General features: G+C 47.5%; 4 protein-coding genes across 5 annotated transcripts; 2 read left to right on the top strand and 2 right to left on the bottom strand.

The window, feature by feature from the left end:
* Positions 1-357: 357 nt before the first annotated feature.
* LOC9635842 (omega-6 fatty acid desaturase, chloroplastic) lies at positions 358-1,958 on the top strand. The gene is made up of 7 exons (XM_002979709.2): positions 358-462; positions 508-618; positions 672-722; positions 777-1,072; positions 1,192-1,375; positions 1,437-1,675; positions 1,730-1,958. The coding sequence occupies exons 1-7, from the start codon at positions 358-360 to the stop codon at positions 1,956-1,958; spliced, it is 1,215 nt and encodes a 404-aa protein (XP_002979755.2).
* Positions 1,959-5,400: 3,442 nt separating this feature from the next.
* LOC9635169 (probable nuclear hormone receptor HR38) lies at positions 5,401-9,521 on the top strand. The gene is made up of 2 exons (XM_002979708.2): positions 5,401-6,012; positions 6,227-9,521. The coding sequence occupies exon 2, from the start codon at positions 6,345-6,347 to the stop codon at positions 9,378-9,380; it is 3,036 nt and encodes a 1,011-aa protein (XP_002979754.1). The 5' UTR covers positions 5,401-6,012; positions 6,227-6,344; the 3' UTR covers positions 9,381-9,521.
* LOC112349720 (histidine--tRNA ligase, chloroplastic/mitochondrial-like) lies at positions 9,500-12,498 on the bottom strand. 2 transcript variants are annotated; one of them, XM_024684663.1, is made up of 17 exons: positions 12,360-12,498; positions 12,131-12,312; positions 11,972-12,067; positions 11,823-11,911; positions 11,723-11,782; positions 11,517-11,646; positions 11,376-11,468; positions 11,252-11,326; positions 11,053-11,170; positions 10,843-10,985; positions 10,665-10,793; positions 10,450-10,613; positions 10,270-10,402; positions 10,201-10,221; positions 9,941-10,151; positions 9,634-9,892; positions 9,500-9,578 (listed from the first exon to the last, which is right to left on the bottom strand). In XM_024684663.1, exons 1-16 carry the CDS (start codon positions 12,472-12,474, stop codon positions 9,639-9,641), a joined length of 2,013 nt encoding a protein of 670 aa, XP_024540431.1. In that variant the 5' UTR covers positions 12,475-12,498; the 3' UTR covers positions 9,500-9,578; positions 9,634-9,638. The 2 variants fall into 2 exon arrangements, with proteins under 2 accessions (XP_024540431.1, XP_024540432.1); XM_024684664.1 differs by lacking the exon at positions 11,723-11,782.
* Positions 12,499-12,518: 20 nt separating this feature from the next.
* Positions 12,519-17,255, bottom strand: LOC9635841 (DExH-box ATP-dependent RNA helicase DExH3). The gene is made up of 19 exons (XM_024684661.1): positions 16,726-17,255; positions 16,526-16,677; positions 16,380-16,467; positions 16,130-16,324; positions 15,980-16,075; positions 15,741-15,929; positions 15,532-15,691; positions 15,346-15,476; positions 15,117-15,287; positions 14,791-15,063; positions 14,526-14,720; positions 14,270-14,473; positions 14,140-14,209; positions 13,940-14,088; positions 13,574-13,882; positions 13,453-13,512; positions 13,246-13,398; positions 13,081-13,191; positions 12,519-13,029 (listed from the first exon to the last, which is right to left on the bottom strand). The coding sequence occupies exons 1-19, from the start codon at positions 17,089-17,091 to the stop codon at positions 12,622-12,624; spliced, it is 3,480 nt and encodes a 1,159-aa protein (XP_024540429.1). The 5' UTR covers positions 17,092-17,255; the 3' UTR covers positions 12,519-12,621.
* Positions 17,256-19,875: the final 2,620 nt, after the last annotated feature.

Below are 19,875 nucleotides of genomic sequence, written 5' to 3'. Positions count from 1 at the left end.
TTTTCAATGTATAGACAGCACTCTCTATATAGGGAGCCCCTCGCGCTTCCGAATCTTGCATGCTCGATAGTTTATCTTGATCAGGGAAGGAAAAGAAAGTGTTGTAATCTAAGGAATGAATCCACAGTGTTAATTCTCCCGTGACACTAGCACATTTCTCTGAAGAACTCAACTGTTTGTGAGTGCTCGAACCTTGCAACACTTGTTTTTTTCTTCTTCCCTGATCAAGATAAACTATCGAACCATAATCCATGCATGCAAGATTGTTGGGTCAGAAGCATGAGGGGGCTCTTTATATAAGAGCGGTGTCTAGGCATTTGAACTCAGCAGCTCGAGCTCATTGGGTTTCTTTCCGCTATGGCGGCTGCAAGTAGCAGCAGCATCGCTCTGGCTTCCATCCGCATCGACAGGCCACGCAGTGCGATTCCGGCGAGAGTCTTGGTTCCATTTCCTCGTCGCCAGGTAGATTGACCTTAGTATTTCCAATCCATTGTGCGTGTTCTTCAGGCAAGACTCCGGCTTTGCCTCAATGTGATCACGGCTGGCGTAATCGCCAGCGATCAAGCAGCCGAGAGGGAGGTCGTCTTGACTCCGGGATTCACACAGATGGGCGAGCCAGTAAGTGATTGCTAGAAAAGTTTCTAATGACACTTCTTGTTTGATCTTCCGAGGTTCCTGCCGGCATGGTGTTGAACGATGTTGTCAAGACGCTCCCAAAGGAGGTAAACAAAGATCATCAATGATAAACTTTCGTGCTTATTTGCAATTGTGATCAGGTGTTCGAAGTGGATGATTTCAAGGCATGGAAGACTGTGGCGATCACGATCTCGGCCCTGGCCACGGGATACGCAGCCCTGACCGTAGCTCCGTGGTATCTCTACCCTTTCATCTACGCGTTCTTGGGGACCGCCGCCACTGGGCTCTTTGTCATCGGTCACGACTGCGGCCATAACTCCTTCTCCAAATCTCAGCTCGTGAATGACATCGTCGGCAATGCGGTCATGACTCCACTCGTCTTCCCGTTCGAGCCGTGGAGAATCAAGCACAACACTCACCACGCACACACCAACAAGTAAGCTTCTCGCGTTTCTTCCAAGATCCTCTGGGGATCTTTCAAGGCTTTGGATCGTTTTCTGTGCTTTTTCTCCCGCATTCAATGCTAACGTGATTCTTCTCCCTGCGATTGTGCAGGCTGATTATGGACACGGCATGGCAGCCATTCCGGCCACACCAGTTTGACAATGCGGACAGGATTGGCCAGGCGATGATGCGTGCAACAATGGGTCCTCTCTGGTGGATGGCCTCCATCGGACACTGGCTCTTCTGGCATTTCGATCTCAACAAGTTCCGCCCCCAGGAGCATGCCAAAGTCAAGGTAATATTATCTATCTATCATCTTTTTAAGAAAGTTGACGGACAATGCTTGCCTTCTTCAGACGAGCATTGCGGCTTGCTACGCTTTTGGGCTTTTGATTTTGCTGCCCCTGTTGATGACCCAAGGGCCCGTTGGTTTCGTCAAGTGGTGGCTGCTCCCATGGCTGGGCTTCCACTTCTGGATGAGCACTTTCACCCTTGTCCACCACACGGCTCCACACATCCCATTCAAGCAGAACCGCGAGTGGAACGCCGTGGGAGCCCAACTTGCTGGAACTGTTCACTGCGAATACCCTGGATGGTATGTAAACTCGGGATCTCCTCCGAACTTTGGGCTCACTCTGGGTTTTCACAGGATTGATTTCCTGTGTCACGACATCAGTGTCCACATTCCTCACCACCTTTCGACCAAGATTCCAAGTTATAACCTGCGAGCCGGGCACGCATCGTTGCTCCAAAACTGGGACCGCCACCTCAATAAGGCCGTGTTTGGGTTTCCGCTCATGACCACCATCCTAACGCAGTGCAATCTCTTCGATGCCGAGAAGAAGCAATGGGTGGGATTCGACAACCGGGCGGTCTGAAGTGACGACCACGATCGCACAACTGAGAATTCTTTCATCATTCATTTGCCTTGTTTGTGGAAGTCAAAAAAACCAAACCCGGGGATAAAATAACGCTTGTCTTTGGCCACATCCCAACGTGTGCTTGCCACCTTTTCTTTTGTAAACAAAATCTGGCTTTCATGTCCCACAAGAGATTGGATCGATTTATTTCCTTCTTTATGAGTGGCGAGCCGGCGAAGAGAGCAGCATCGCTACTACTACTACTTCTATTTGTTTCGTGACATCATCCTGGGGATCCTACCTTGACGTAAGGGAATCAGCTCAAGAGAGTTTTGTATATTTTTATCCTCCTTTTTCTCCACAGGGGATTTGATAGTTTCTGGAAAAGCTGAGAAACCGTTGAGCACATCGCTATGACATGAAGTAGTATGGAAGTACTGTATAGCTACACAGGCTGCGTTTGTTGAAGCAAAAATGTACAAAAGGAGCACAAAAATCTGCCTAGCTTGTTGTATGTCAGGATGGATAGAACCACATTGAGCAAGAAAAGGTAGCAGTGCTTTTCAAGAGGTTTAGGATTGACCCCCGATTTTTGGATTGCTCTGTAAACTTGTATATTGCTACTGTCTTCGTTTTGTTGGTTTGTTTCATTGATTGCTCGCTTGTTTGCTTGTTGGTTTTGTTTGGATTGCAATGCTTGTCGTGCTTGATCAGTTTCCATCTCATGCGTTATCGATTTTTTTGAATCGATGCTTTTAGGGCATGTATCGACCCGGAAGCTTCTCAATCTATTCATTCACTGTCGGTCACACTTCACTCCGGAGATGGATCATCAAAAGACTTTTATCTTTTTAAAGTTGTTGATCAACCCAAAAACCGGTCATGATAGTTGGTAAAACTTTTAATAAAGAAAAGCTTTCCTCCCTGTTGAATTTTTCTTTTCTTTCTTTTCAAAGTCCACCGCCCGTACACACAAGGTTGTTGCTGGTTTTTCTGTAGGGTACAGTGTAGCTATGCATTCAAGGTCTACTAACTTCTAGAATAATTGTTTTCTTTATCAAAGAAAACATCACCCTTTATGTAGCATTTTCGCTCCAAAGTTTGAAAAGCAAAAGGAAGAACGCCACAACTCGCGAGAAGTTCCAAATACCACAACGACCGCGACTCCAAAGACCAAAGAAAGTTGAGACAGGCACAAGAACCCTAGAAACAGAGCGCGCATGCCATGATCAAAGCCCTAGAAAAGATCGAAACAATAAAAAGGCAGGGAGCTGTCAATCCACCAATCTCCCAACCCCTCATCTTCTCTTCTTTTTTCTTCTGCCCCTTTTTTTTTCGTGAGTGCGCTCCCCTTTGTTACGTGGTGTGGAGCCTTGTACTGCAAAAGAGATACTATACCAATGTCGTGGAGAGCCAGCCCAGCCCGGCCAGCCATCCACATGGAGTCCGGAATTGGAAGTGGAATTCGAAGGATTCTAAGGAGGAACCCTAAAATCAGCAGAGCACCAGTAGTACTCAGGCAGGACAGACTCGTGAGTGGCCGGCACACACCACGCCCACGCAGAGAACTTGTCTCTAATAAAGCACTGGTGTAAAAGCTCGCAGGGCCTTCTTTTTAGAATTGTGCTTCTTCCTATCCGCATTTTCGCTCTAAAGTCGCGGCTTTCTTTTTTATTATAAAAAAGAAGTGGAAATTATTATTTTGTTGCACTGACCACTGGCAGCCACGCACGAGGGCTGCCCTGCCACCATTTTGATTTTTAATGTTTCTCTTCGCTTTTCTTTTTTCTACGTCCAGGGAGCACGGGCCACCAACGCTGACCGGTATATGCCCGCGAATAATCACAGCTTTTCGAAAATTTGAAAGGAAGAAGAAAGTTCCCTCCATTTTCATGTGGTGGCGAAGATGGCGTCGATTCGTACGGCCAGTGGATCCATCACCTGTGCGCTTCCGTGCGCCTCCAAACCATTGGGGGCATGTGTAATTCGTTGAATAGATAGAGAGCGTCTTTGTTTGATCACCGCCTCTTAGAGCTCGTAAGCTAGCGTGGTTTGCTCCATGATAGACAAGAAAACCAGCTAACCCTACACGATTTGGTCGCAAAAGGGCAGTAGTTCTCATGATTCCGGATAGAAATCTCAAATCTTTCCTCCCCCATCTCCGGCATTTGTGAGAAAGCGACACACTGATATGGGCTTGCTGCTTGTGTGGGGCACAGCGGCAGCAGCAGTGCTCTCAGCAGCAGCAAAAAAGTGTGCTTCATTTCATGTTCATGTCATGCTTGTGGGGGAGAACAGCGAGTTGCATCAGCGATTGTGACACTATGTTAGCTATGTGAGATGACAGGCCGGAAAACACAGACTCTCACACACACACATTTCTTGAGTGGGAGATCAACAGTTAACCGATCAAATCCACCACCTTTTCCATGAGCTCGCCATCCATGTGTGTACACCGGTATACAGGGAAAAATCGGACGGGATGGACAAAGGAAATGGACCCGGGATGGCGATTTCTAAGGCGTCAGTCAGATCTTTCAGGTTGGGTGACAACGAAAGAAAGTCCAAAGCGCCCAAAGGATGACGGCTGCTAAAGTTTTGTTTGCCATGGCTTGCTGTGGAGCTACAAATCTGAAATACTTTCTGGGTTTATAGATGATGAGGTCATGGGTGTCCAAACTGGAGCTTTTTCTACCGTGTACAGTTGAAATCTACGACAAGAAAGAACAACAAGACGATGAATTGGGGAAAGGGTGCCCAGGACTTCCCGTTTAGCAAGAACCAAGGAGCGAATCTCTAGTTTTCTCATTTCGTGTGTGCGTGAAGTTGCGGCCATGGAATGGAAGTATACAATTATAATATATATCCAGACGCCAATGCAGGGCTTGTTTGCGGGAGCTTTGGAGTTTATAATATGGTGATCTTTCACTTCATATAACATATGTACGAAGACTCGACCATCTTGACAGGACACCACTAGGACACTAGTTGCATTGTTTGGGCATTACACACAATCAACAAGGGGAGAGGCATCCAATCCAATCCAATTGCTGTGTAAGGTAAGATCCAGTCCAGGGCATTTTGAGGGTTTTCCTTTTCTCCTTTATGAATTATTGGAGCTTGCTGAAGGGTACTATTACTGCTTGCAAGGGAGCAGGGGGCCCCAACAAACAACAAAGAAAAAAACACCCCAGCAAAGAAACTCAAAGCAAAACAAGTGAGGAAAACTTTGAAAAAATAAATTAAAATAATTCTTTAAACACCATGGAGCAATATCAAGACGCCAAAGGTAGGTCACCTGCCCTCTATACAACTTTTGTAACCTAATAATTCTAAAGCCAAGACATGAGCACATACATATCTTTTATTTGCATTAGGTATGGCCCAGCCCACTTTTAGTATGTAGCAGGAAGAGTGTTTGCAGCAGTTCACTTTTCCCTCTAATTTACCACAAAAGGTAATAAAATTCAAAAAGTTTAAATTGAACTCCAGAGTTAACCAGTGCCAATTAGTTTCTCCTGCCGCCACCCTCTGCTCAGAAGGAGCTATAGTAAGTGAAAGCACGAGCCTTCAGTTTTGGAAGGGAGAGCTTTCACTGACCTCGTTGTCAAAGACGTCAAAAGTACAATGCCCACCGAGATGATTGTAGGGTTCCTCCTCCCTCCCCTGTTTACTAGGTCTCTCTCTCTCTCATTTTTTCTTCCTCCTCGAGCTCGCTTGTGCGCTTTGCTGGTTAAGTGGGCGATCGCCCCGCGCGCGCGCGCGCGCCTCTTGTATATAAGATAAAGCAGGCATTCTTCTCATCTTCTCTTCTCCTTCTCGAGGCTTTTGTTCGTCTTGCTCAAGGCCGTGAGCATTCATTGTGGCGCACAAACAAACAAAGAGGCGAGGCCGAGTGGTGCTTGTCCGATTGCGAGGCGGCCTCGTAGAGTGTTGTCGGTCGGACAGGGCGGGGATCTGCAGATGATTTGCTAGAACAAACACCACATCAGTAGCAGCGCTAGCAGCAGCAGAGCAGCAGTATAGCAGGCCACCCACAACAAAAACAAGCGCACGAAGAACAAAAAAGGAGGTGAGCAAACAAGCAAGCGAGAAAAGCGAGCTAGAAAAGCTTTCCCTCCTCTCTCTCTCTCTCTCCCCCCCCCCCCCCCCCAATCCAATCCAATCCAATCCCCCTTCCATCTAGCAGCTAGGCAATCTCTCACAGTGATTGAACTTCGCTTCTCCACTTTTGTGTTTGTTTCTTCTCGTGATCTATCTGGATTGATCCTTCGGTGCTCCTGCAGAGATCAAAATTAATGGTCGCGCGAGGGAGACAGTCCAAAAGGAGGAGAGGGAGGAGGCGAGAGTCCGACCTTGGAAGAGGAGCTGGAACTGGAGGAGCCGCCGCTGCTGCCGCTTGAGATGTATGGAATGCTCTCTGGCCAACACCATGGAACGTCGTTTCCCGTCTTTCACCAGCAGCAGCAGCAGCAGCAGGAGCTCTACGAGACGTGCCAGCGGGAGGAGCAAATCTGCCTCAATGGGCTCCTGAGCTCCACCGCCACCACCACCACCAGTAGCAGCAGCAGCGGTAGCAGCCATAGCCACAGCCACGCTGCGGTGTTCTTGAGCAGCAGCAAGTCCTTGAAAGCTGCGCTGAGCAGCAACAATATCACCGGCAGCAACAGCAACAGCAGCTGGGAAGTCGCCACTGCCACTGCCACTGCTACTGGTGCTGCTGCGAGGACTGGACAGCAGCTGCCAGAGCGGGAACACTTCCACCACCAGCAGCAGCACTACAACCACAACCAACAGTTGTTAGCGATAGATTCAACAGGAGTGATTAGCAGCACTACCGCCGGTGGTGGATTCGCCGGAGAGCCAACTTCCGTTCTGGATCTTCGCAGCCCAAGCCCCAACAATTCTCGCGCGCTCGGCTCGGCCTCCTCCTCCTCGGCCATCCAGAACAATACCAAGAAGGCAGGAGCCTCCTCCTCTTCCTCGTCGGATTGCAACAATAGCACCACCGATGCTGCCAAGGTGAAGTCCAGAGGGAATCATCACCAGGAGCAGCAGCAGCAGCGGCAGCAGCAGCAGATATCTTCCTCGTTTGCGCAGTCGTCGTCCTCGGCGGATCTACAGGATGAATTGGAGCAGGCCGTGGCAGCAGCGTCGACTGGTTATGGACTGTCGCTCTTCTACTCTGGCCAAGGAATTCGCCAGATGGAGAATTACGGTGGATACGAGCAACAGCAGCAGCAGCAGCAACAACAACAACAACAGCAGCCTCCGCAGGAACTTCTCCATCAGCAGCACCAAGGCAGGAGCGATCAGTGGCTGCTCCAAGACGTGGTCGGAGCCCAGCAGGACGAGTTGCTTGTCCACCATCTCCACCAGCAGCAACACTTGCTCCCCGAGAAGCAAAAACTGGAAGAGCTTGAGAGCGAGTTGCTTGGGAGTTGCCCTTCACCTGGAGTACCACCAGCAGCTCCAGCACCTGATCCGTCCATCATACGGTGGCTGTTTGAAGAGCCTTTCAGCGGTTCCGCGGCAGCCGCAGCAGGGGCAGCAGATGTGAACGTAATTCCGCCTCCTCCACCATGGCAGCAGCAGGTGATGATGATGGTAAAGCAGGAGCAGCCACAGCAGCTCTCCTCGTCCTCGTCAACCAGCTCGCTTCCCCCGCATCTTGCTCATCTCGAGAGCTTTACACGGAGGACACTACCGTTGGTATCATCGGGAGCTCCCCTGTTCCACCACCCCCATCCCATGCAGTTTCAAGACCCCCTGGCTCTTAGCGGCAGCATGAATCCCTTGTGGCAGCAGCAGCAGCAACAGCATAATCTTCAGATTGGTTTGGAGCACCAGCAGCAGCACAGGGAACCGTTCTTACTTGGAATGCTTCAAGATGAGCAGCACCAGCAGCACATGCCCAACTTGTTCGGACAAGCTCCCATGAGCTTCATGCGAGCTTCTTCACCAAGGGCTCTCCACCCCGGGCTGTTTGTCGAGAATCCAGGTCCCAGCCCTTTGCAACTCCTCCAGCAGCAGCAGGAGCGAGAGTTGCAACAAGCTGGTAAACGGCAGGCTTCACGGATACCATACGTGGACGAGCACGTCCTGTTGAGGCCGCAGCCGCTGCCGCCGAGCCTCAAGAGAGAGCAGCAGGAGCTTCAACACCCGTCGAGCAAGGTGGCGAGGCAGTCTCCACCGAATGCCCAACCGGGGCATCCGTTACAACAGCACGTCTTAAGCTCGAATTCCGGAGCGTTTCCGAGCAGGTTGTTGCTGCATGCGGCAGAGGCCTGCGAGAGCGGTCAGGACGAACTCGCCCAGTCGATATTGGCGCGGCTCAATGATCACCACCACCACCAAGTTTTCCTGCAACAACAGGAGCACCATCAGAATCAACAGTTCCATAAGCTCCAACCTCCAGCTTATCGAATCGGCCTCCTCTTCAGGGATATCCTCGCGGAGAGGCTGTCCAAGAGGAAAGCACGGAGTTCCACTCCAGCTCCCGCTTCGACGGATGCGACGGAGGTCGTCGAGCGGATTGCTGCTTGCAAGAGCCTGTATGACACCTCCACTCTGCTCAAGTGTGCACACTTCATCGCCAACCAGGCCATCGCCGAGGCCATCGAGTCCGAGGAATGCGTGCACATCCTCGATCTGTCCGAAGCAGCCAACTCGCCCTCAATGAACTCTTCCTTCGGGGGTCAGTGGTCATCCTTCGTAGCCTCCACCCTCGAGCAGAAGCTCCCCAGGCCGATCAAAATTCGAATAACTCTGACCAGCACCCGCCAGCATGCACTCTACTTCGCCTTGGAGAGCTTGAGAGAGCTGGCTCGGGACCATCCCAAGAATGCCGGATGCGCGGAGTTTGAGTTCTGTGGCGTGCTAACACGGTCAGGAAGTCCGTTGAGCTTGTCCGACATGGGCCTTAAGGTGCACGAGGTGCTCGTCGTCAACTTTGTGTTCGGACTTCACAAGTTGGTACCTGTTGCCGAGGCACTGGATTCCATCCGAGCTTCCCACCCGAAGATAGTGTTGCTTGTCGAGCAGGAGATGGAGCCACAGCCTTCGTTCATCGAACGTTTCCGAGAAGGCTTGGACTACTACACGGCACTGGCAGAGTGTGTTGCTGCTTCAGAGGAATGCTCCCTGAAGGAAGCAGACAAAGTTGAACAGCTGGTATGGAAGCCCGAGGTCGAAGAGCTGCTCGCTGGAAATTTGGAGCACCAGCGGCTGGAGAAATGGAACCTGTGGATGAGTCACGCCGGCCTGTGCTGCTCCAGACTCAGTGACATGTGCGAGAAGCTTGCGCTCGGCCTGTTCAACTTCGAGAAGGCCGGTAATAACAAGACCAGGGGATTTGACCTCGTCAAGGACGACGGAAGCCTGCTGCTCGGTTTCCAAGGAAAGGTCTTAGCTTCTGCGTCTGCCTGGAAATGCTGCTGAACCTGGTTGGTCGTAGGGTTGATTATTGACAAAGCTTCCCGGCTTGTAGCAAAGTGCTGGCTGGCTATTTTCTTGCTAGGCACCTGAGAGGCTTGTTTGTAGATGAAAACTCGATAAAGTCACCAAAGAAACCTTCAATTACCAGATTTCGTTGCCTACAATGTACAAGATCACGTAAACTCACAGCAGCCGTTGTTTCTGAAAGAGCAAAGAGCCAACTTTTCACGGGGTCAGGAAACAATGAAAGACGTACAGTATTTAGTCGTCAAGATAGTTGGGAATGTTCGGTTCTCGTCTTGTTTTCAAGGCAGCCAGCTTCCCTTGTCCTTTAAAAACATCCATGTCCAGTATGTGGGAGATTGAGAGCTTATGATCGTGTATCAACTGATATGCATCCTCCCAAATAATACCGCCCGAGTTTTTCACCCACAGATTCATGGCGTCATCTATTGTCAAATCTTCGAGATCAACGTCTTCAAGGTTCATCTCCCTTAGAACGTACTTAAGGTGCCCTGCACAAGGAAATTTCAGTACGTATATTTTCAGAAGACGGGACTTACCCGGAGCAGGGTCTCCCCGGCGCCTGCATTTGAATTCGGCATGCTTCTGCTTGCACTCGTCCACAAAAGCCTCCAGAATGCCACGACTAGGAAATCCTACTTCATACTCTTCCGGATATCTTCCAGAGGCATCAACCAATTTCACCTCGTCGGGATGTAAATAACGAAGATTGCGTTCCTTGTCAGGGAGTTTACCCTGACCACGCTGCACCTGCAGAACGAGTAAAAATGTTGAGATGTTTCGGCCTATATAGACCAACCTCTTTGGGAACTCTTGGCACCTGCAACATGGAAGTATTAGGCCTCGACAAGGATTAGAACATTCTTACCAGTTCAGCCACCTTTACGTCGGTCTCCTCTCTCGTAACTAGATCTTTCACGCGAACATTTCCCTCTTCCCACTCTCTTATGCCCAAGAGAATCATGCGTTTTGCATCTATTCTTGATGCATAATTGAATACCCTGCATACCAACCATGAGAACTCCGGAAAGGACACAGGAAAACATACCATTTCAGTTTTTTGTTTTCTAAAATCATATCAACAGTACGTCCAGCCGAGCGCAGCCGCGACACAATGTTGCACGCATGACAGCGGAGCTCCTCATCCAAGACGAACACAACGTCGTCAACCTCGTGTCCGAGAACTGGCGATAGATTGCATTCGTTTAAAAGCTGGAAAGCAACAAAAACTTACTTTGTCAAGTTAGCAAGAACAAATCTTACATCTACAATAACTGCATCCCCAAAACCAAATCCGCAGGCGGGTATCGAAGGGCCTCCAAAATTTGAAATAAGCTTATCGTATCGACCACCACCACAGATTGCACGAAATTTCCCTTGCGTATCAAATGCCTAGAAAGTTGGTGTAAGCGGTAGAGAAAACAATATAACCGGAACAGACCTCAAATACGATACCCGTGTAGTATGACAGTCCCCGCACTATTCCCAAATCTACAACTAGCCACTCGTCGTAGCCATAAGCTTTTGACAAAGCAAACAACTTCTTCATTTCCAAAAATGCCTCGCTTGAAGATCCGATTAATTCTGTTACGGAAAAAAAACAAGAGTGAAAACGAAGTGTAAAAAACTTTACAAAACACAAACTTCTTACCTTGAATATCATCAAGGTTTTTAAGTAGTATAGCATGTCTAATTCCATTGATAGCCGTGGAAGAGAGTCCCAGGTCCATGAGTTGTTGGTCGACTTCCTCTTTGGAGATCTTGTTGATCTAGAAGACACAAAAGTGCTGCATGAAGTCTATCAGAGATCTCGGAAAGAGGGGGATAAAAAGAAAGAAAAAGTTCCCTACCTTATCTACAACTACACATACACTGTTGAATTTGTCCTGTGGAACAGAATATCGATCTAAAACAGCTTGGAGCACCTGTCAGTTTATCGTCAGATAAAAAACAAAAACAAATCTCGGGTCTGACCTTACGATTAGAGACACGTATCCGCACATCATTTGCGGTGAACCCCATGTTAGTGAATAATGTGACAATAGCTGCAAGGAGTTCAGCTTCTGCCTGCGGGCACAACGATCTGTAACTCCAACATTCAAAACAAGTTTCTACCTCAACGCCAGGCACCCCAAATATGTCCATGTTCCATTGATAATGTTCTCTTCTTCTTCCCTTCGTCATTCTCTCATAACGCCAGCACTGACCAATCGTAAACCATCGCAGAGGGAAAACGAGCGATTTCCTGTAGAAGACGTCAAATGCATCAATCTCACAGGAACTGAATCCTAGCTAAACACAAAAGCAGAACAAACACTTGCCTCCATACATTCATATCAGTACAGCGTGCGGCTTTATATTCATGCAAAACAACCTCACAACTGCAACACGAGATGAGAAATAAGAGAGTTGGATACACACCCCTTTTGGATGATAAGCCTTGCTATCGACGGCGTAATTTCTGGTCGCAAGCATAGTCTGCGGCCAGATTTGTCTTCAAAATTATAGAGCTGAAACCAACAGAAAGAGCGCAAGGAAAAGCTAAAAGATAAGAATGTAGCGCTTCATACCTGCTGTGTAATCTCTTCTCCAGCTTTTCTGACGTATAGCGCTTCCGACTCCACCACCGGAAAGTCCACCTCCTCAAATCCAAATAATCTTGAGACCTGGAAGCGCGAGAGAAGAAAAAAGAAAAAATACTAAACATTCTATCATGTAGCTTGACATACCTCTTTAAAATGCGAGAACAGCCAGTTCCTCAGCAGCATCAGCGGCGGGGCGAAATCCCTTGTCCCGCGCGGCGGATTCAAATCGATAGACACCTCCTCCTTGACGCGAGCCTCGAAAGACTTCTTCGGCTCCTCATAGGTGTCGTGCGCTATTGCCGCCCGGATGCTCAAGCTCCTGGACGCTGCGCAAGCCGCATTCTCAAAACAATCGAGCAATCCTCACAAATACCTCGGCCAGGAGCACGCAAGGAGCCATAATCCGCCAGGAGATGCGCGCCAGGCAGCGCCAGTGGCATTCGCGCGTTGCCGGTAGCGCTCCACAGCGGCAGCGCCATTCGCTGCATTAAACCCTAGAGCTCGCAACTTGGAACACCAAAAAGTAGCGATATCCGTTAAGAGAATATGCTATATTCTCTCTCGACAACCTAATGTCCATGGGAAAACTAGTCGCGGAGCTTCCATAGTTTTTAGTATGGCTAGGATCTATCACGTCAAAAATATTTGCCCGCCGAGAGAACGTCTTGCATCCTTGGTAAGCTCGTGAGCCACTCGGCGGCCATGGCGGCGGCGTTCTTCTCGGCTTGCTTCTTCGACTCGGCGGGCTCGCCGATAAATTTCTTGCCTCGGACAACCACGCACGATATGAACTGAGACCCCGACGATCTCGTCTGGTACGTTGGAACCGCAAAGCCTGCTCGCTGGACCAAAGTTTGGAGAATTCCTTTGGTGTCTGGAGTGCCTTTGTCTTTGAGCTCTGCCGAGCCTTTGGAGGAGCCGCTGCCTTTGGTGGCCCGGCCAAAGACGAAGCTGCCCGAGCAGTCGTCCCCTCGCATGAGCTCGAAGGCAGCGTCCACGAGCTCCTTGTTCTCCGTGTAGATGTCCATGGAGGGATTAGCCAGCTGCGAGTGAGAGAAAAGTGAGAGGAGTGTCGAGTTTGAGACAGAGCTCACCTTTCGGAGGATTAGTTTGTCCATCTCCTGGCGAAGTCTCATGACAGTGTTCGCTACGTCTACTTTCATGAAGAACTCCAAGTAGCTCCCTTGCATAAGAATGTGTCCAGGCTAGCAGCAGTATCGAAGTGAGAAGAAGGTAAAAGAAAATCCAAGAGAGCATACCGCGTGGCCATCGATCAATTTGCCTCCAAACAGCAAAAGCGTTGAATCTGAAATGCAGGTTGAATCACGGACCATCACGCTTGACATTTTGATCTTCTCGCTGTACATTAGCCAGGGATTTTTAGGATTGAAGTCCCTGGAGTTTACCGAACTCTACGAACAAAATGACAAGTTAGAGGTAGAAAAACAGGACAGAATCCCACTTACAGCACTAAGCAAAACTTGGCCATCCTCGATGGTTTTATACAACACAGACTTTTGTTTTTTCTGCTCAAACATTCAAATAGACAAGCTTAGAGAACTTTGAAAATAGAAAATACACACTTACCATCACGGAGGCAACTCCAGGGAACAAACCCGAGCAGATGACAGCCCTTAAGACAACCGGGTCTTGACTATACCTGTTGAAAAATCCCAGGTCATCCGTGATAAGCCCTGCCGTTGTCAAGAGCCCGATAAATTGCTTCCGGAGAGAACTCATTCCTAGCAATGTTTGCATTGATAGGAAGTTCTTCCAACAATATGAAGACGCCACCTGGTTGCTCATTGCGGCTTCCCACCCTTCAAAGGCTCGAACGAGGCCTATATGATCGCTGGCTTCCCGACCAGCAAAATCGTATTTGGCTTGATCTGCTAGCTGTTGAAGTTGGATGGTATGTTAGAGGCCGGAGTTTTAGAGCACAAGTTTACTCACATTTCTCTTGTCCATTGGCATAATGAAAGGATCACGAGCAGCTAAACCGGCAGCAATTGTTAGAACAGGGTCTAGGCAGCGGAAGATGGATCCCATTATGAGCATCTTGCCAAGTCGAGGCTCGACTGGCAATAATGCCAGTATTCTTCCTGGAAGGGTGACACAAAATATATTGAAATTGACACAGCTTAACAACGTACCTAAGTCTGTCAATTCCTGCTGTTCATCCAAAGCTCCAATAGTAGTCAAATATTCAAGCGCATTTTTTACCTGAAATACATCGCCAAAAATGTTTGTCAAAAAACGACAAGAGACACACTATATATTTACCGCCAGACTTTCAGGTGGTTGCATAGCCTTTGATAGGAACATTGCAACATCTCCAAGCTGCAAACTCTTGATTTGTAAGCATAAAGAATGCAAAGGTGTTCGAAGAAGCTCCGGCAGCTGATATTCAGCAAATGCTTCGTGAACGGCCTTGGGATAGAGATGATAACATTCCCCTGGCTTTACACGTCCTGCTCTTCCTCGACGCTGCAAGACAGAAGTTAGAATAACGAATTTCCATAGAGAAGCAAGAGTATACCTGCCGCGAAGATGCTTTTGATATCCACGTAGGAAGAAGACATGGTGTGTTATTCAAAGCGTCGTAAGAGGTCTCCTTGGCTTTCCCCACGTCCACCACAAACACTACGTCATTGATAGTGATACTCGTTTCAGCCATATTAGTTGCCAGCACAATCTTTCGTACACCAGGAGGAGGATGTTCGAAAATAAGTTTCTGCAGAAAAGAAAAAGAAACATTTAGACACGAACATCGAAATACCACCAAGCAATTAAGCAAGACCAGCCTGTTCTGCTGTGGCCATTGAACCGTGGCATCCCAGAAGGAGAATTTTTCTCGAGTCACCAAGCAAAGGGTCCTGCTTGAGCTTGTCCAGTAAAGCACTAATATCTTCCCATCCAGTCATGAAAACCAGGACTGCCCCTTCCCTCGCTTGTTTGCAAATGTGTAATAATGTTGCCTGGATCAAATTGAAGTTCAGAATGTCCGAGTTCCAGCAAGATAAAGACTCCCTTGTGCCGGCGCTCCTGTCGTTATAAGCCTGACTAGCCATCGCCTCCTGAACTTCCGAAATGTTAGAGAAAAAATATGATACAAATACACGCAGATAACCTCGGCAAGTGTGGCCACAGGCGACTTTCTTTTGCGTGCAGCTAGTTGCTTTTGCATTTTCCACAGCTTGTCTTGGCCATAATCGTCAACTTGATTAAATTGATTTAATCTATAGCCCGTCAAATCGAGTACGTCTTCCAGAAAGTGGCTCTTCACAGGGTACGTGAACCCCTGCATGAAAATTACGTTAGTAGAGTTTAACAGTATTAACGGGAATTTTGTTCAATACCGGAATGTGCGCAGTTGGTGCTTTAGAAAAGTACTTAGAAAACAACTCCGCGTTCAAGGTTGCGCTCATGAGCACCAGCCTCAGGTCAGGACGTTGAGGAAGAAGCTCCTTCAGAATAACAAGAAGAAAATCTGAGAAAGAAAAAAGACCACGCTCAGCACGGTTTTGAGACATAAAGAACCTTACCTTCATTCATGCCCCGTTCATGTATCTCATCAACAATCACATGCGTCACACCCTTGAGACTTGGGTCAGTCAACAAGCGTCTCAACAGAATTCCCGTTGTACAAAAAAGCAGTCGGGTATTTCGACTTCTTATACCTTCTAAACGCACTTGATATCCAATCTGAACTCAAAAGCGTCAAGAAAGACAGTAAAAGACAGACTTCGATTACCGTTTCGCCTATAACCTCGCCCCTCTCAGAAGCAACTCTTTCAGCCACTGAAACAGCTGAAATACGTCGAGGTTGCGTGCAAATAATGTTACAGCTACCGCCTCTGCCTGCCTCAATCTCTGCCTCCAGAATATATTGTGGAAGCTGAGTTGTTTTACCACATCCTGTTTCTCCTGAAATCACCACAACCTGTAGAAGAATTACTTGAAACTTTAACAACAACAAAAAGAACTTCCAACCTGATTTTTCGCAATCACTTCTAGTAGCCCGGCTTTCTCTTTGAAAGAAGGCAAGTTTCTCCGTATAGTCATCATTTTTTGACCCTCTTCGGATTCCTACACAAGATCAATGTCAATAAAAGATGTTTAACACCATCACATAGCACAAACCTCCCATTCTTTCATTTTTGCTTCAAGCCGGCGGCTCCTCTGCATCGTAGTTGTGGGGCTTTCTTCATAACTGCTGGCCGACCTTTCAGGCCCCCTAAGAGCTCTTCTGGACGTGTCAGCTGACATTCTCTTGAGACGCAAGTGTTGCTCAAGCAATGCATTCGTTCGTCTGTGCGTCAGTATGGAGAACGAGACCTGTATCGTGCCAGATTAAATCACAAGAACAAAATAAAAGGAAACTACAAATCACCTCTCTTTGAGGACGCTTATCGTCAAGGTCGGGCCTGTAATGCGGCAAAGGCTTCTTGCTTATCGCAACAGCTTTGCCAAACATTTGGCTGCGCAAACAAAGAAGCTAAGCGTCTCAAGTCAATAGGAGAAACCGCTATACATTACCAATGAAGTCCCATTTCTTTGGCGAGAAGTGTCAAAGGCTCGATATATCTTCGATCCCGAGCTTCCCTCGATATAATCTCGGTTTGTTCTTTGTTTCTCAAAAATTTTGTTAGCCGCAAACGCCACTCGTCCAAGTTAACATAGTGGAGATTCTAAAAGAGAGACGCTTTTGGCAAAAGAGAAATCATACACAAACTTACCTCTGCTGGAGGCCCTCCATTTCTATCGTCCAAATCGTCATCCTCGGAATACTCGTAATAGCCGCGAGGTTGAGCTCGGTTGAATGCCATAGAATGCAATGCCCGGCGTTGCTGCCCGGAGGGAAAATTCGGACTTGGCAAGCTTTGTGGATTGGAGAAAGTCTCCACATCGTTCTGGAAGTAGCTGCTGCTGCTGCTGCTGCTGCTGCCAAAACTACTCCCCACCTGACCGTCATTCTCTAGCATAAGCCTCCGTAGCCTCTCCCAGTTGGGAATTTGCTCCTGTCCTTTACTACTACTCCTCGCGGCAACATCTAGCCTCCGCCCGCTCCTCAGCGGCGGATGGAATCTCAAAACCCGCAACATGTCACAGGCAACGCGATTGCTGCGAAATCCCGCGCATGCCGGCCAGGCCGTGGATGAATGCCACCTAGAATCCACTATCGCGACCAGCGCGCCCCAGCCCTGAGCAGCATTTTCCACAATGCGTCGAGCTGCGAGACGAACGCTTCTCGCCAAGAACCCTAAGAATTGCTTAAACCCTAGCAAATTATCGAAGAAAGCCCTGCGCCATCCCAGCCGTCCATCCCGGAGAAATATCCATCGCGCGTCTGTGGCGGATGTGAGGAGGGCATTCAAACCGATTGAGGGGCGAGAGAGCCCGCTAAAAGAGAGTTTTCAAATGAAGATTTAGGGCTGTTGCGAGCGATGGGGCTGACCCCGGCGCTCCTCCGGGAGCTTAGCATGAAGAAATTCATGAAGAAGACGAAGTACTTGCAGTGGGAGGAGGACAAGCAAATGGAAGGGCATCGCCACCGGATTCGCTCCATGAAGCCAGCGGTGGACAATCAACTCCCTGATCAAGGCCCCAGAAAGGCGCTCGAGCAGAAGAAGGAGCGACTCTGGCAGAGTGAGTGTCTAATTCCTGGCTAGCTCTCGGATTCTCCTCTCCATCTTTCGATCTTAACAGCATTTCTTGGAATCGATTCCAAAACATTTTTCATCCCAGATCGATTCCACCAGATTGACATGGACAATCTCTGGTTTTTGACGCGATTGCGCGACATCAAGAACAGGAAGCCAGGATCAATGTGGCGACGCAAGTCCACAGGTCTCATGAGAGGGGAGGCATTCAAGTAAAACTCGACTGATCTTTCCAGTTCTATGGTGGTTTCTTCCTCTCCCTGGGTTCCTCATCCACGCGTTCCATTCACAGATTGAAAGAGCCGAGCGTGAAGCTTCACAGGATCCAGGGAAAGCTAGACCCGCCATTCCAGAGCACGAAGAAAGTCCAGGATCGAGTAGTTCGCAACGCGGTGGAATTTCAGGGAATGGATGAAGAAGGCGAGCGATGGCTGAGGCGATGGATGTCCAAGGACAAAGACGTCCCGATCGACATCCTCGACTACGCAAAATCCAGCCCACTGCCGAGCGTGAGAACGACTCCCAGATCCAAGGCCGTGACGCCACCGCCCAGGGGAACGAAGAAACCCGAGCCATTCATTGAGCCGGAGGCAGAGGATCTAGCGCCACGGGCGGCCAAGCTCTCGCTCAAGGATCAGCAAACCGCGACGTCTCCAAGAACGCCGCTGTGGCAGTGGGATGTCACAGACCGGACGCCGCCATCGTCGAGCCGCTGGAGCTCACCGCCAACATCAAGCCGATTCACAACACCGCCATCGTCACATCGCTGGAGTATGAGAAGCTGAAAGGGAGCTTTCACCTAGAAAAGAGCGATTATGGAAAACACCACCTCGTGAAGAAGATGAAAAGGAGCTTTTCAGCTTAGAGTTTACTATAAACTATATGATCTTGTTTATTAAGGGTAAAAGATTGCTTTTTGTCCAACTTAGCTAATTAAAAATTGTATACTAAATGAAAGTTTGAGCTCTCACTATTTGTTAATTTAATATTAATCACTACGTACGGGACATGAATAATTAGGGCATAAATTTGCATGGTCCTTTTCTTTAATTTTCTTTTTATAGAAAAAGCAGGTATTAAGAAATTGTTTCATATGATATAATATTCATGTAAAAGAAAAACTTACTTACATTTAACTCTTGTCTATCTTTTATTATCATCTATAAGTTTAATGCTAAGTCTTAGTTGACCAAGTCTCACTCCTTTGCATTTAGGAACATAATCATCTAAGGTCTCTAGATGTAAACTTGAATGAATTTTAGTCTTGAGCAGATCACCCAACCTTCACTCATCCCATTTTTGATCAAAATGCATAGAAAGATCTAAATAATTTCCTCAAACTCATTATGCCAAAGTTAATTTGTTTGTTTTGAATGTTCCAATAATTTCTCCAACCAATTCTTTCTATTAGCAAGGTTCCTAGTAGGATAAAGTCAAGCATTAAAGAGTTTCATGTTGTTAAGGAAACCCATCTTTAGAGTGCATTAATAGTCTTTTAAATGTAACCATTATGTTTGTTGTGGTGGTTCTTCATTCAAGTCACTGCTACTTGTATTCTTCTTCTTAGTCACATTCACAACAAAATCATAGTAGAGCTTTTGGACTATCTTTTGGCTAACTTTATCTTTATATGTTAATTTTCCACATCAAGACCTTTAAAGAGAAATAGCTAATACTAGAGAATGAACATCAAATTGTAAATTAAGGTACTTTCACTTTACCTTCTCTATGGTAGTATTAAGATGAGCTATTACCTCAATGCACTCTTTGAAGTCATATTGAAATACCTTATTAAGATTGTTCAGCTTAGTCATAACATCTACTAGCAAGTCCAAGAAAAAATGAATTTGGAATAAAAATGATTAAATGAATCAAACAAATCAAAATATTTAAATTGTTTTATCAGTTAACTTCTATTGATTAAGAATGATAAACATCACTTTATAAACTCTTGAATTTAAACTTCCCAAGAAGTCACCCAACCCAATACTACTTAAGCTTAAGTATTACTCAAACCAAAGGACATTTAACCCCAAGTATTCTAAAACTTTTAACTGATTATAAAAAAAAGTGCACTCTTGTTTATAAGTTATAGTTTTTTTTATATTTGAACCCCATGGATTATATCTCAAGTTATTCTTTTTAATTGCTTATAATCCACCATGTTTCATTACAAGTTCATGCCCTCGTGAACGAAAGTTGAGAGCCACAACTTTTTTGAGAGCC

The sequence above is a fragment of the Selaginella moellendorffii genome, unplaced genomic scaffold (assembly GCF_000143415.4).
Source record: "Selaginella moellendorffii unplaced genomic scaffold, v1.0 SELMOscaffold_42, whole genome shotgun sequence".
Lineage (NCBI taxonomy): Eukaryota > Viridiplantae > Streptophyta > Lycopodiopsida > Selaginellales > Selaginellaceae > Selaginella > Selaginella moellendorffii.
Note: the sequence above shows the minus strand (reverse complement) of the source record. Positions and strands in the feature narration are given on the sequence as shown.

Bases quoted from the DNA above. Each gene is read 5' to 3' on its own strand.
- LOC9635842 (XM_002979709.2), top strand. From the start codon at position 358: ATGGCGGCTGCAAGTAGCAGCAGCATCGCTCTGGCTTCCATCCGCATC. The intron at 619-671 runs GTAAGTGATTGC...TGATCTTCCGAG, and splicing joins TCACACAGATGGGCGAGCCA to GTTCCTGCCGGCATGGTGTT. The intron at 1,376-1,436 runs GTAATATTATCT...TGCCTTCTTCAG, and splicing joins AGGAGCATGCCAAAGTCAAG to ACGAGCATTGCGGCTTGCTA.
- LOC9635169 (XM_002979708.2), top strand. From the start codon at position 6,345: ATGTATGGAATGCTCTCTGGCCAACACCATGGAACGTCGTTTCCCGTC.
- LOC112349720 (XM_024684663.1), bottom strand. From the start codon at position 12,474: ATGCAGCGAATGGCGCTGCCGCTGTGGAGCGCTACCGGCAACGCGCGA. The intron at 11,469-11,516 runs GTAGAAACTTGT...TTGTGCCCGCAG, and splicing joins TTGGGGTGCCTGGCGTTGAG to GCAGAAGCTGAACTCCTTGC. The intron at 10,403-10,449 runs GTATGTTTTCCT...GTTGGTATGCAG, and splicing joins GAAAACAAAAAACTGAAATG to GGTATTCAATTATGCATCAA.
- LOC9635841 (XM_024684661.1), bottom strand. From the start codon at position 17,091: ATGTTGCGGGTTTTGAGATTCCATCCGCCGCTGAGGAGCGGGCGGAGG. The intron at 16,678-16,725 runs GTAAGTTTGTGT...TCTCTCTTTTAG, and splicing joins ATGGAGGGCCTCCAGCAGAG to AATCTCCACTATGTTAACTT. The intron at 15,477-15,531 runs GTAAGGTTCTTT...TTTCTTTCTCAG, and splicing joins TGAACGGGGCATGAATGAAG to ATTTTCTTCTTGTTATTCTG.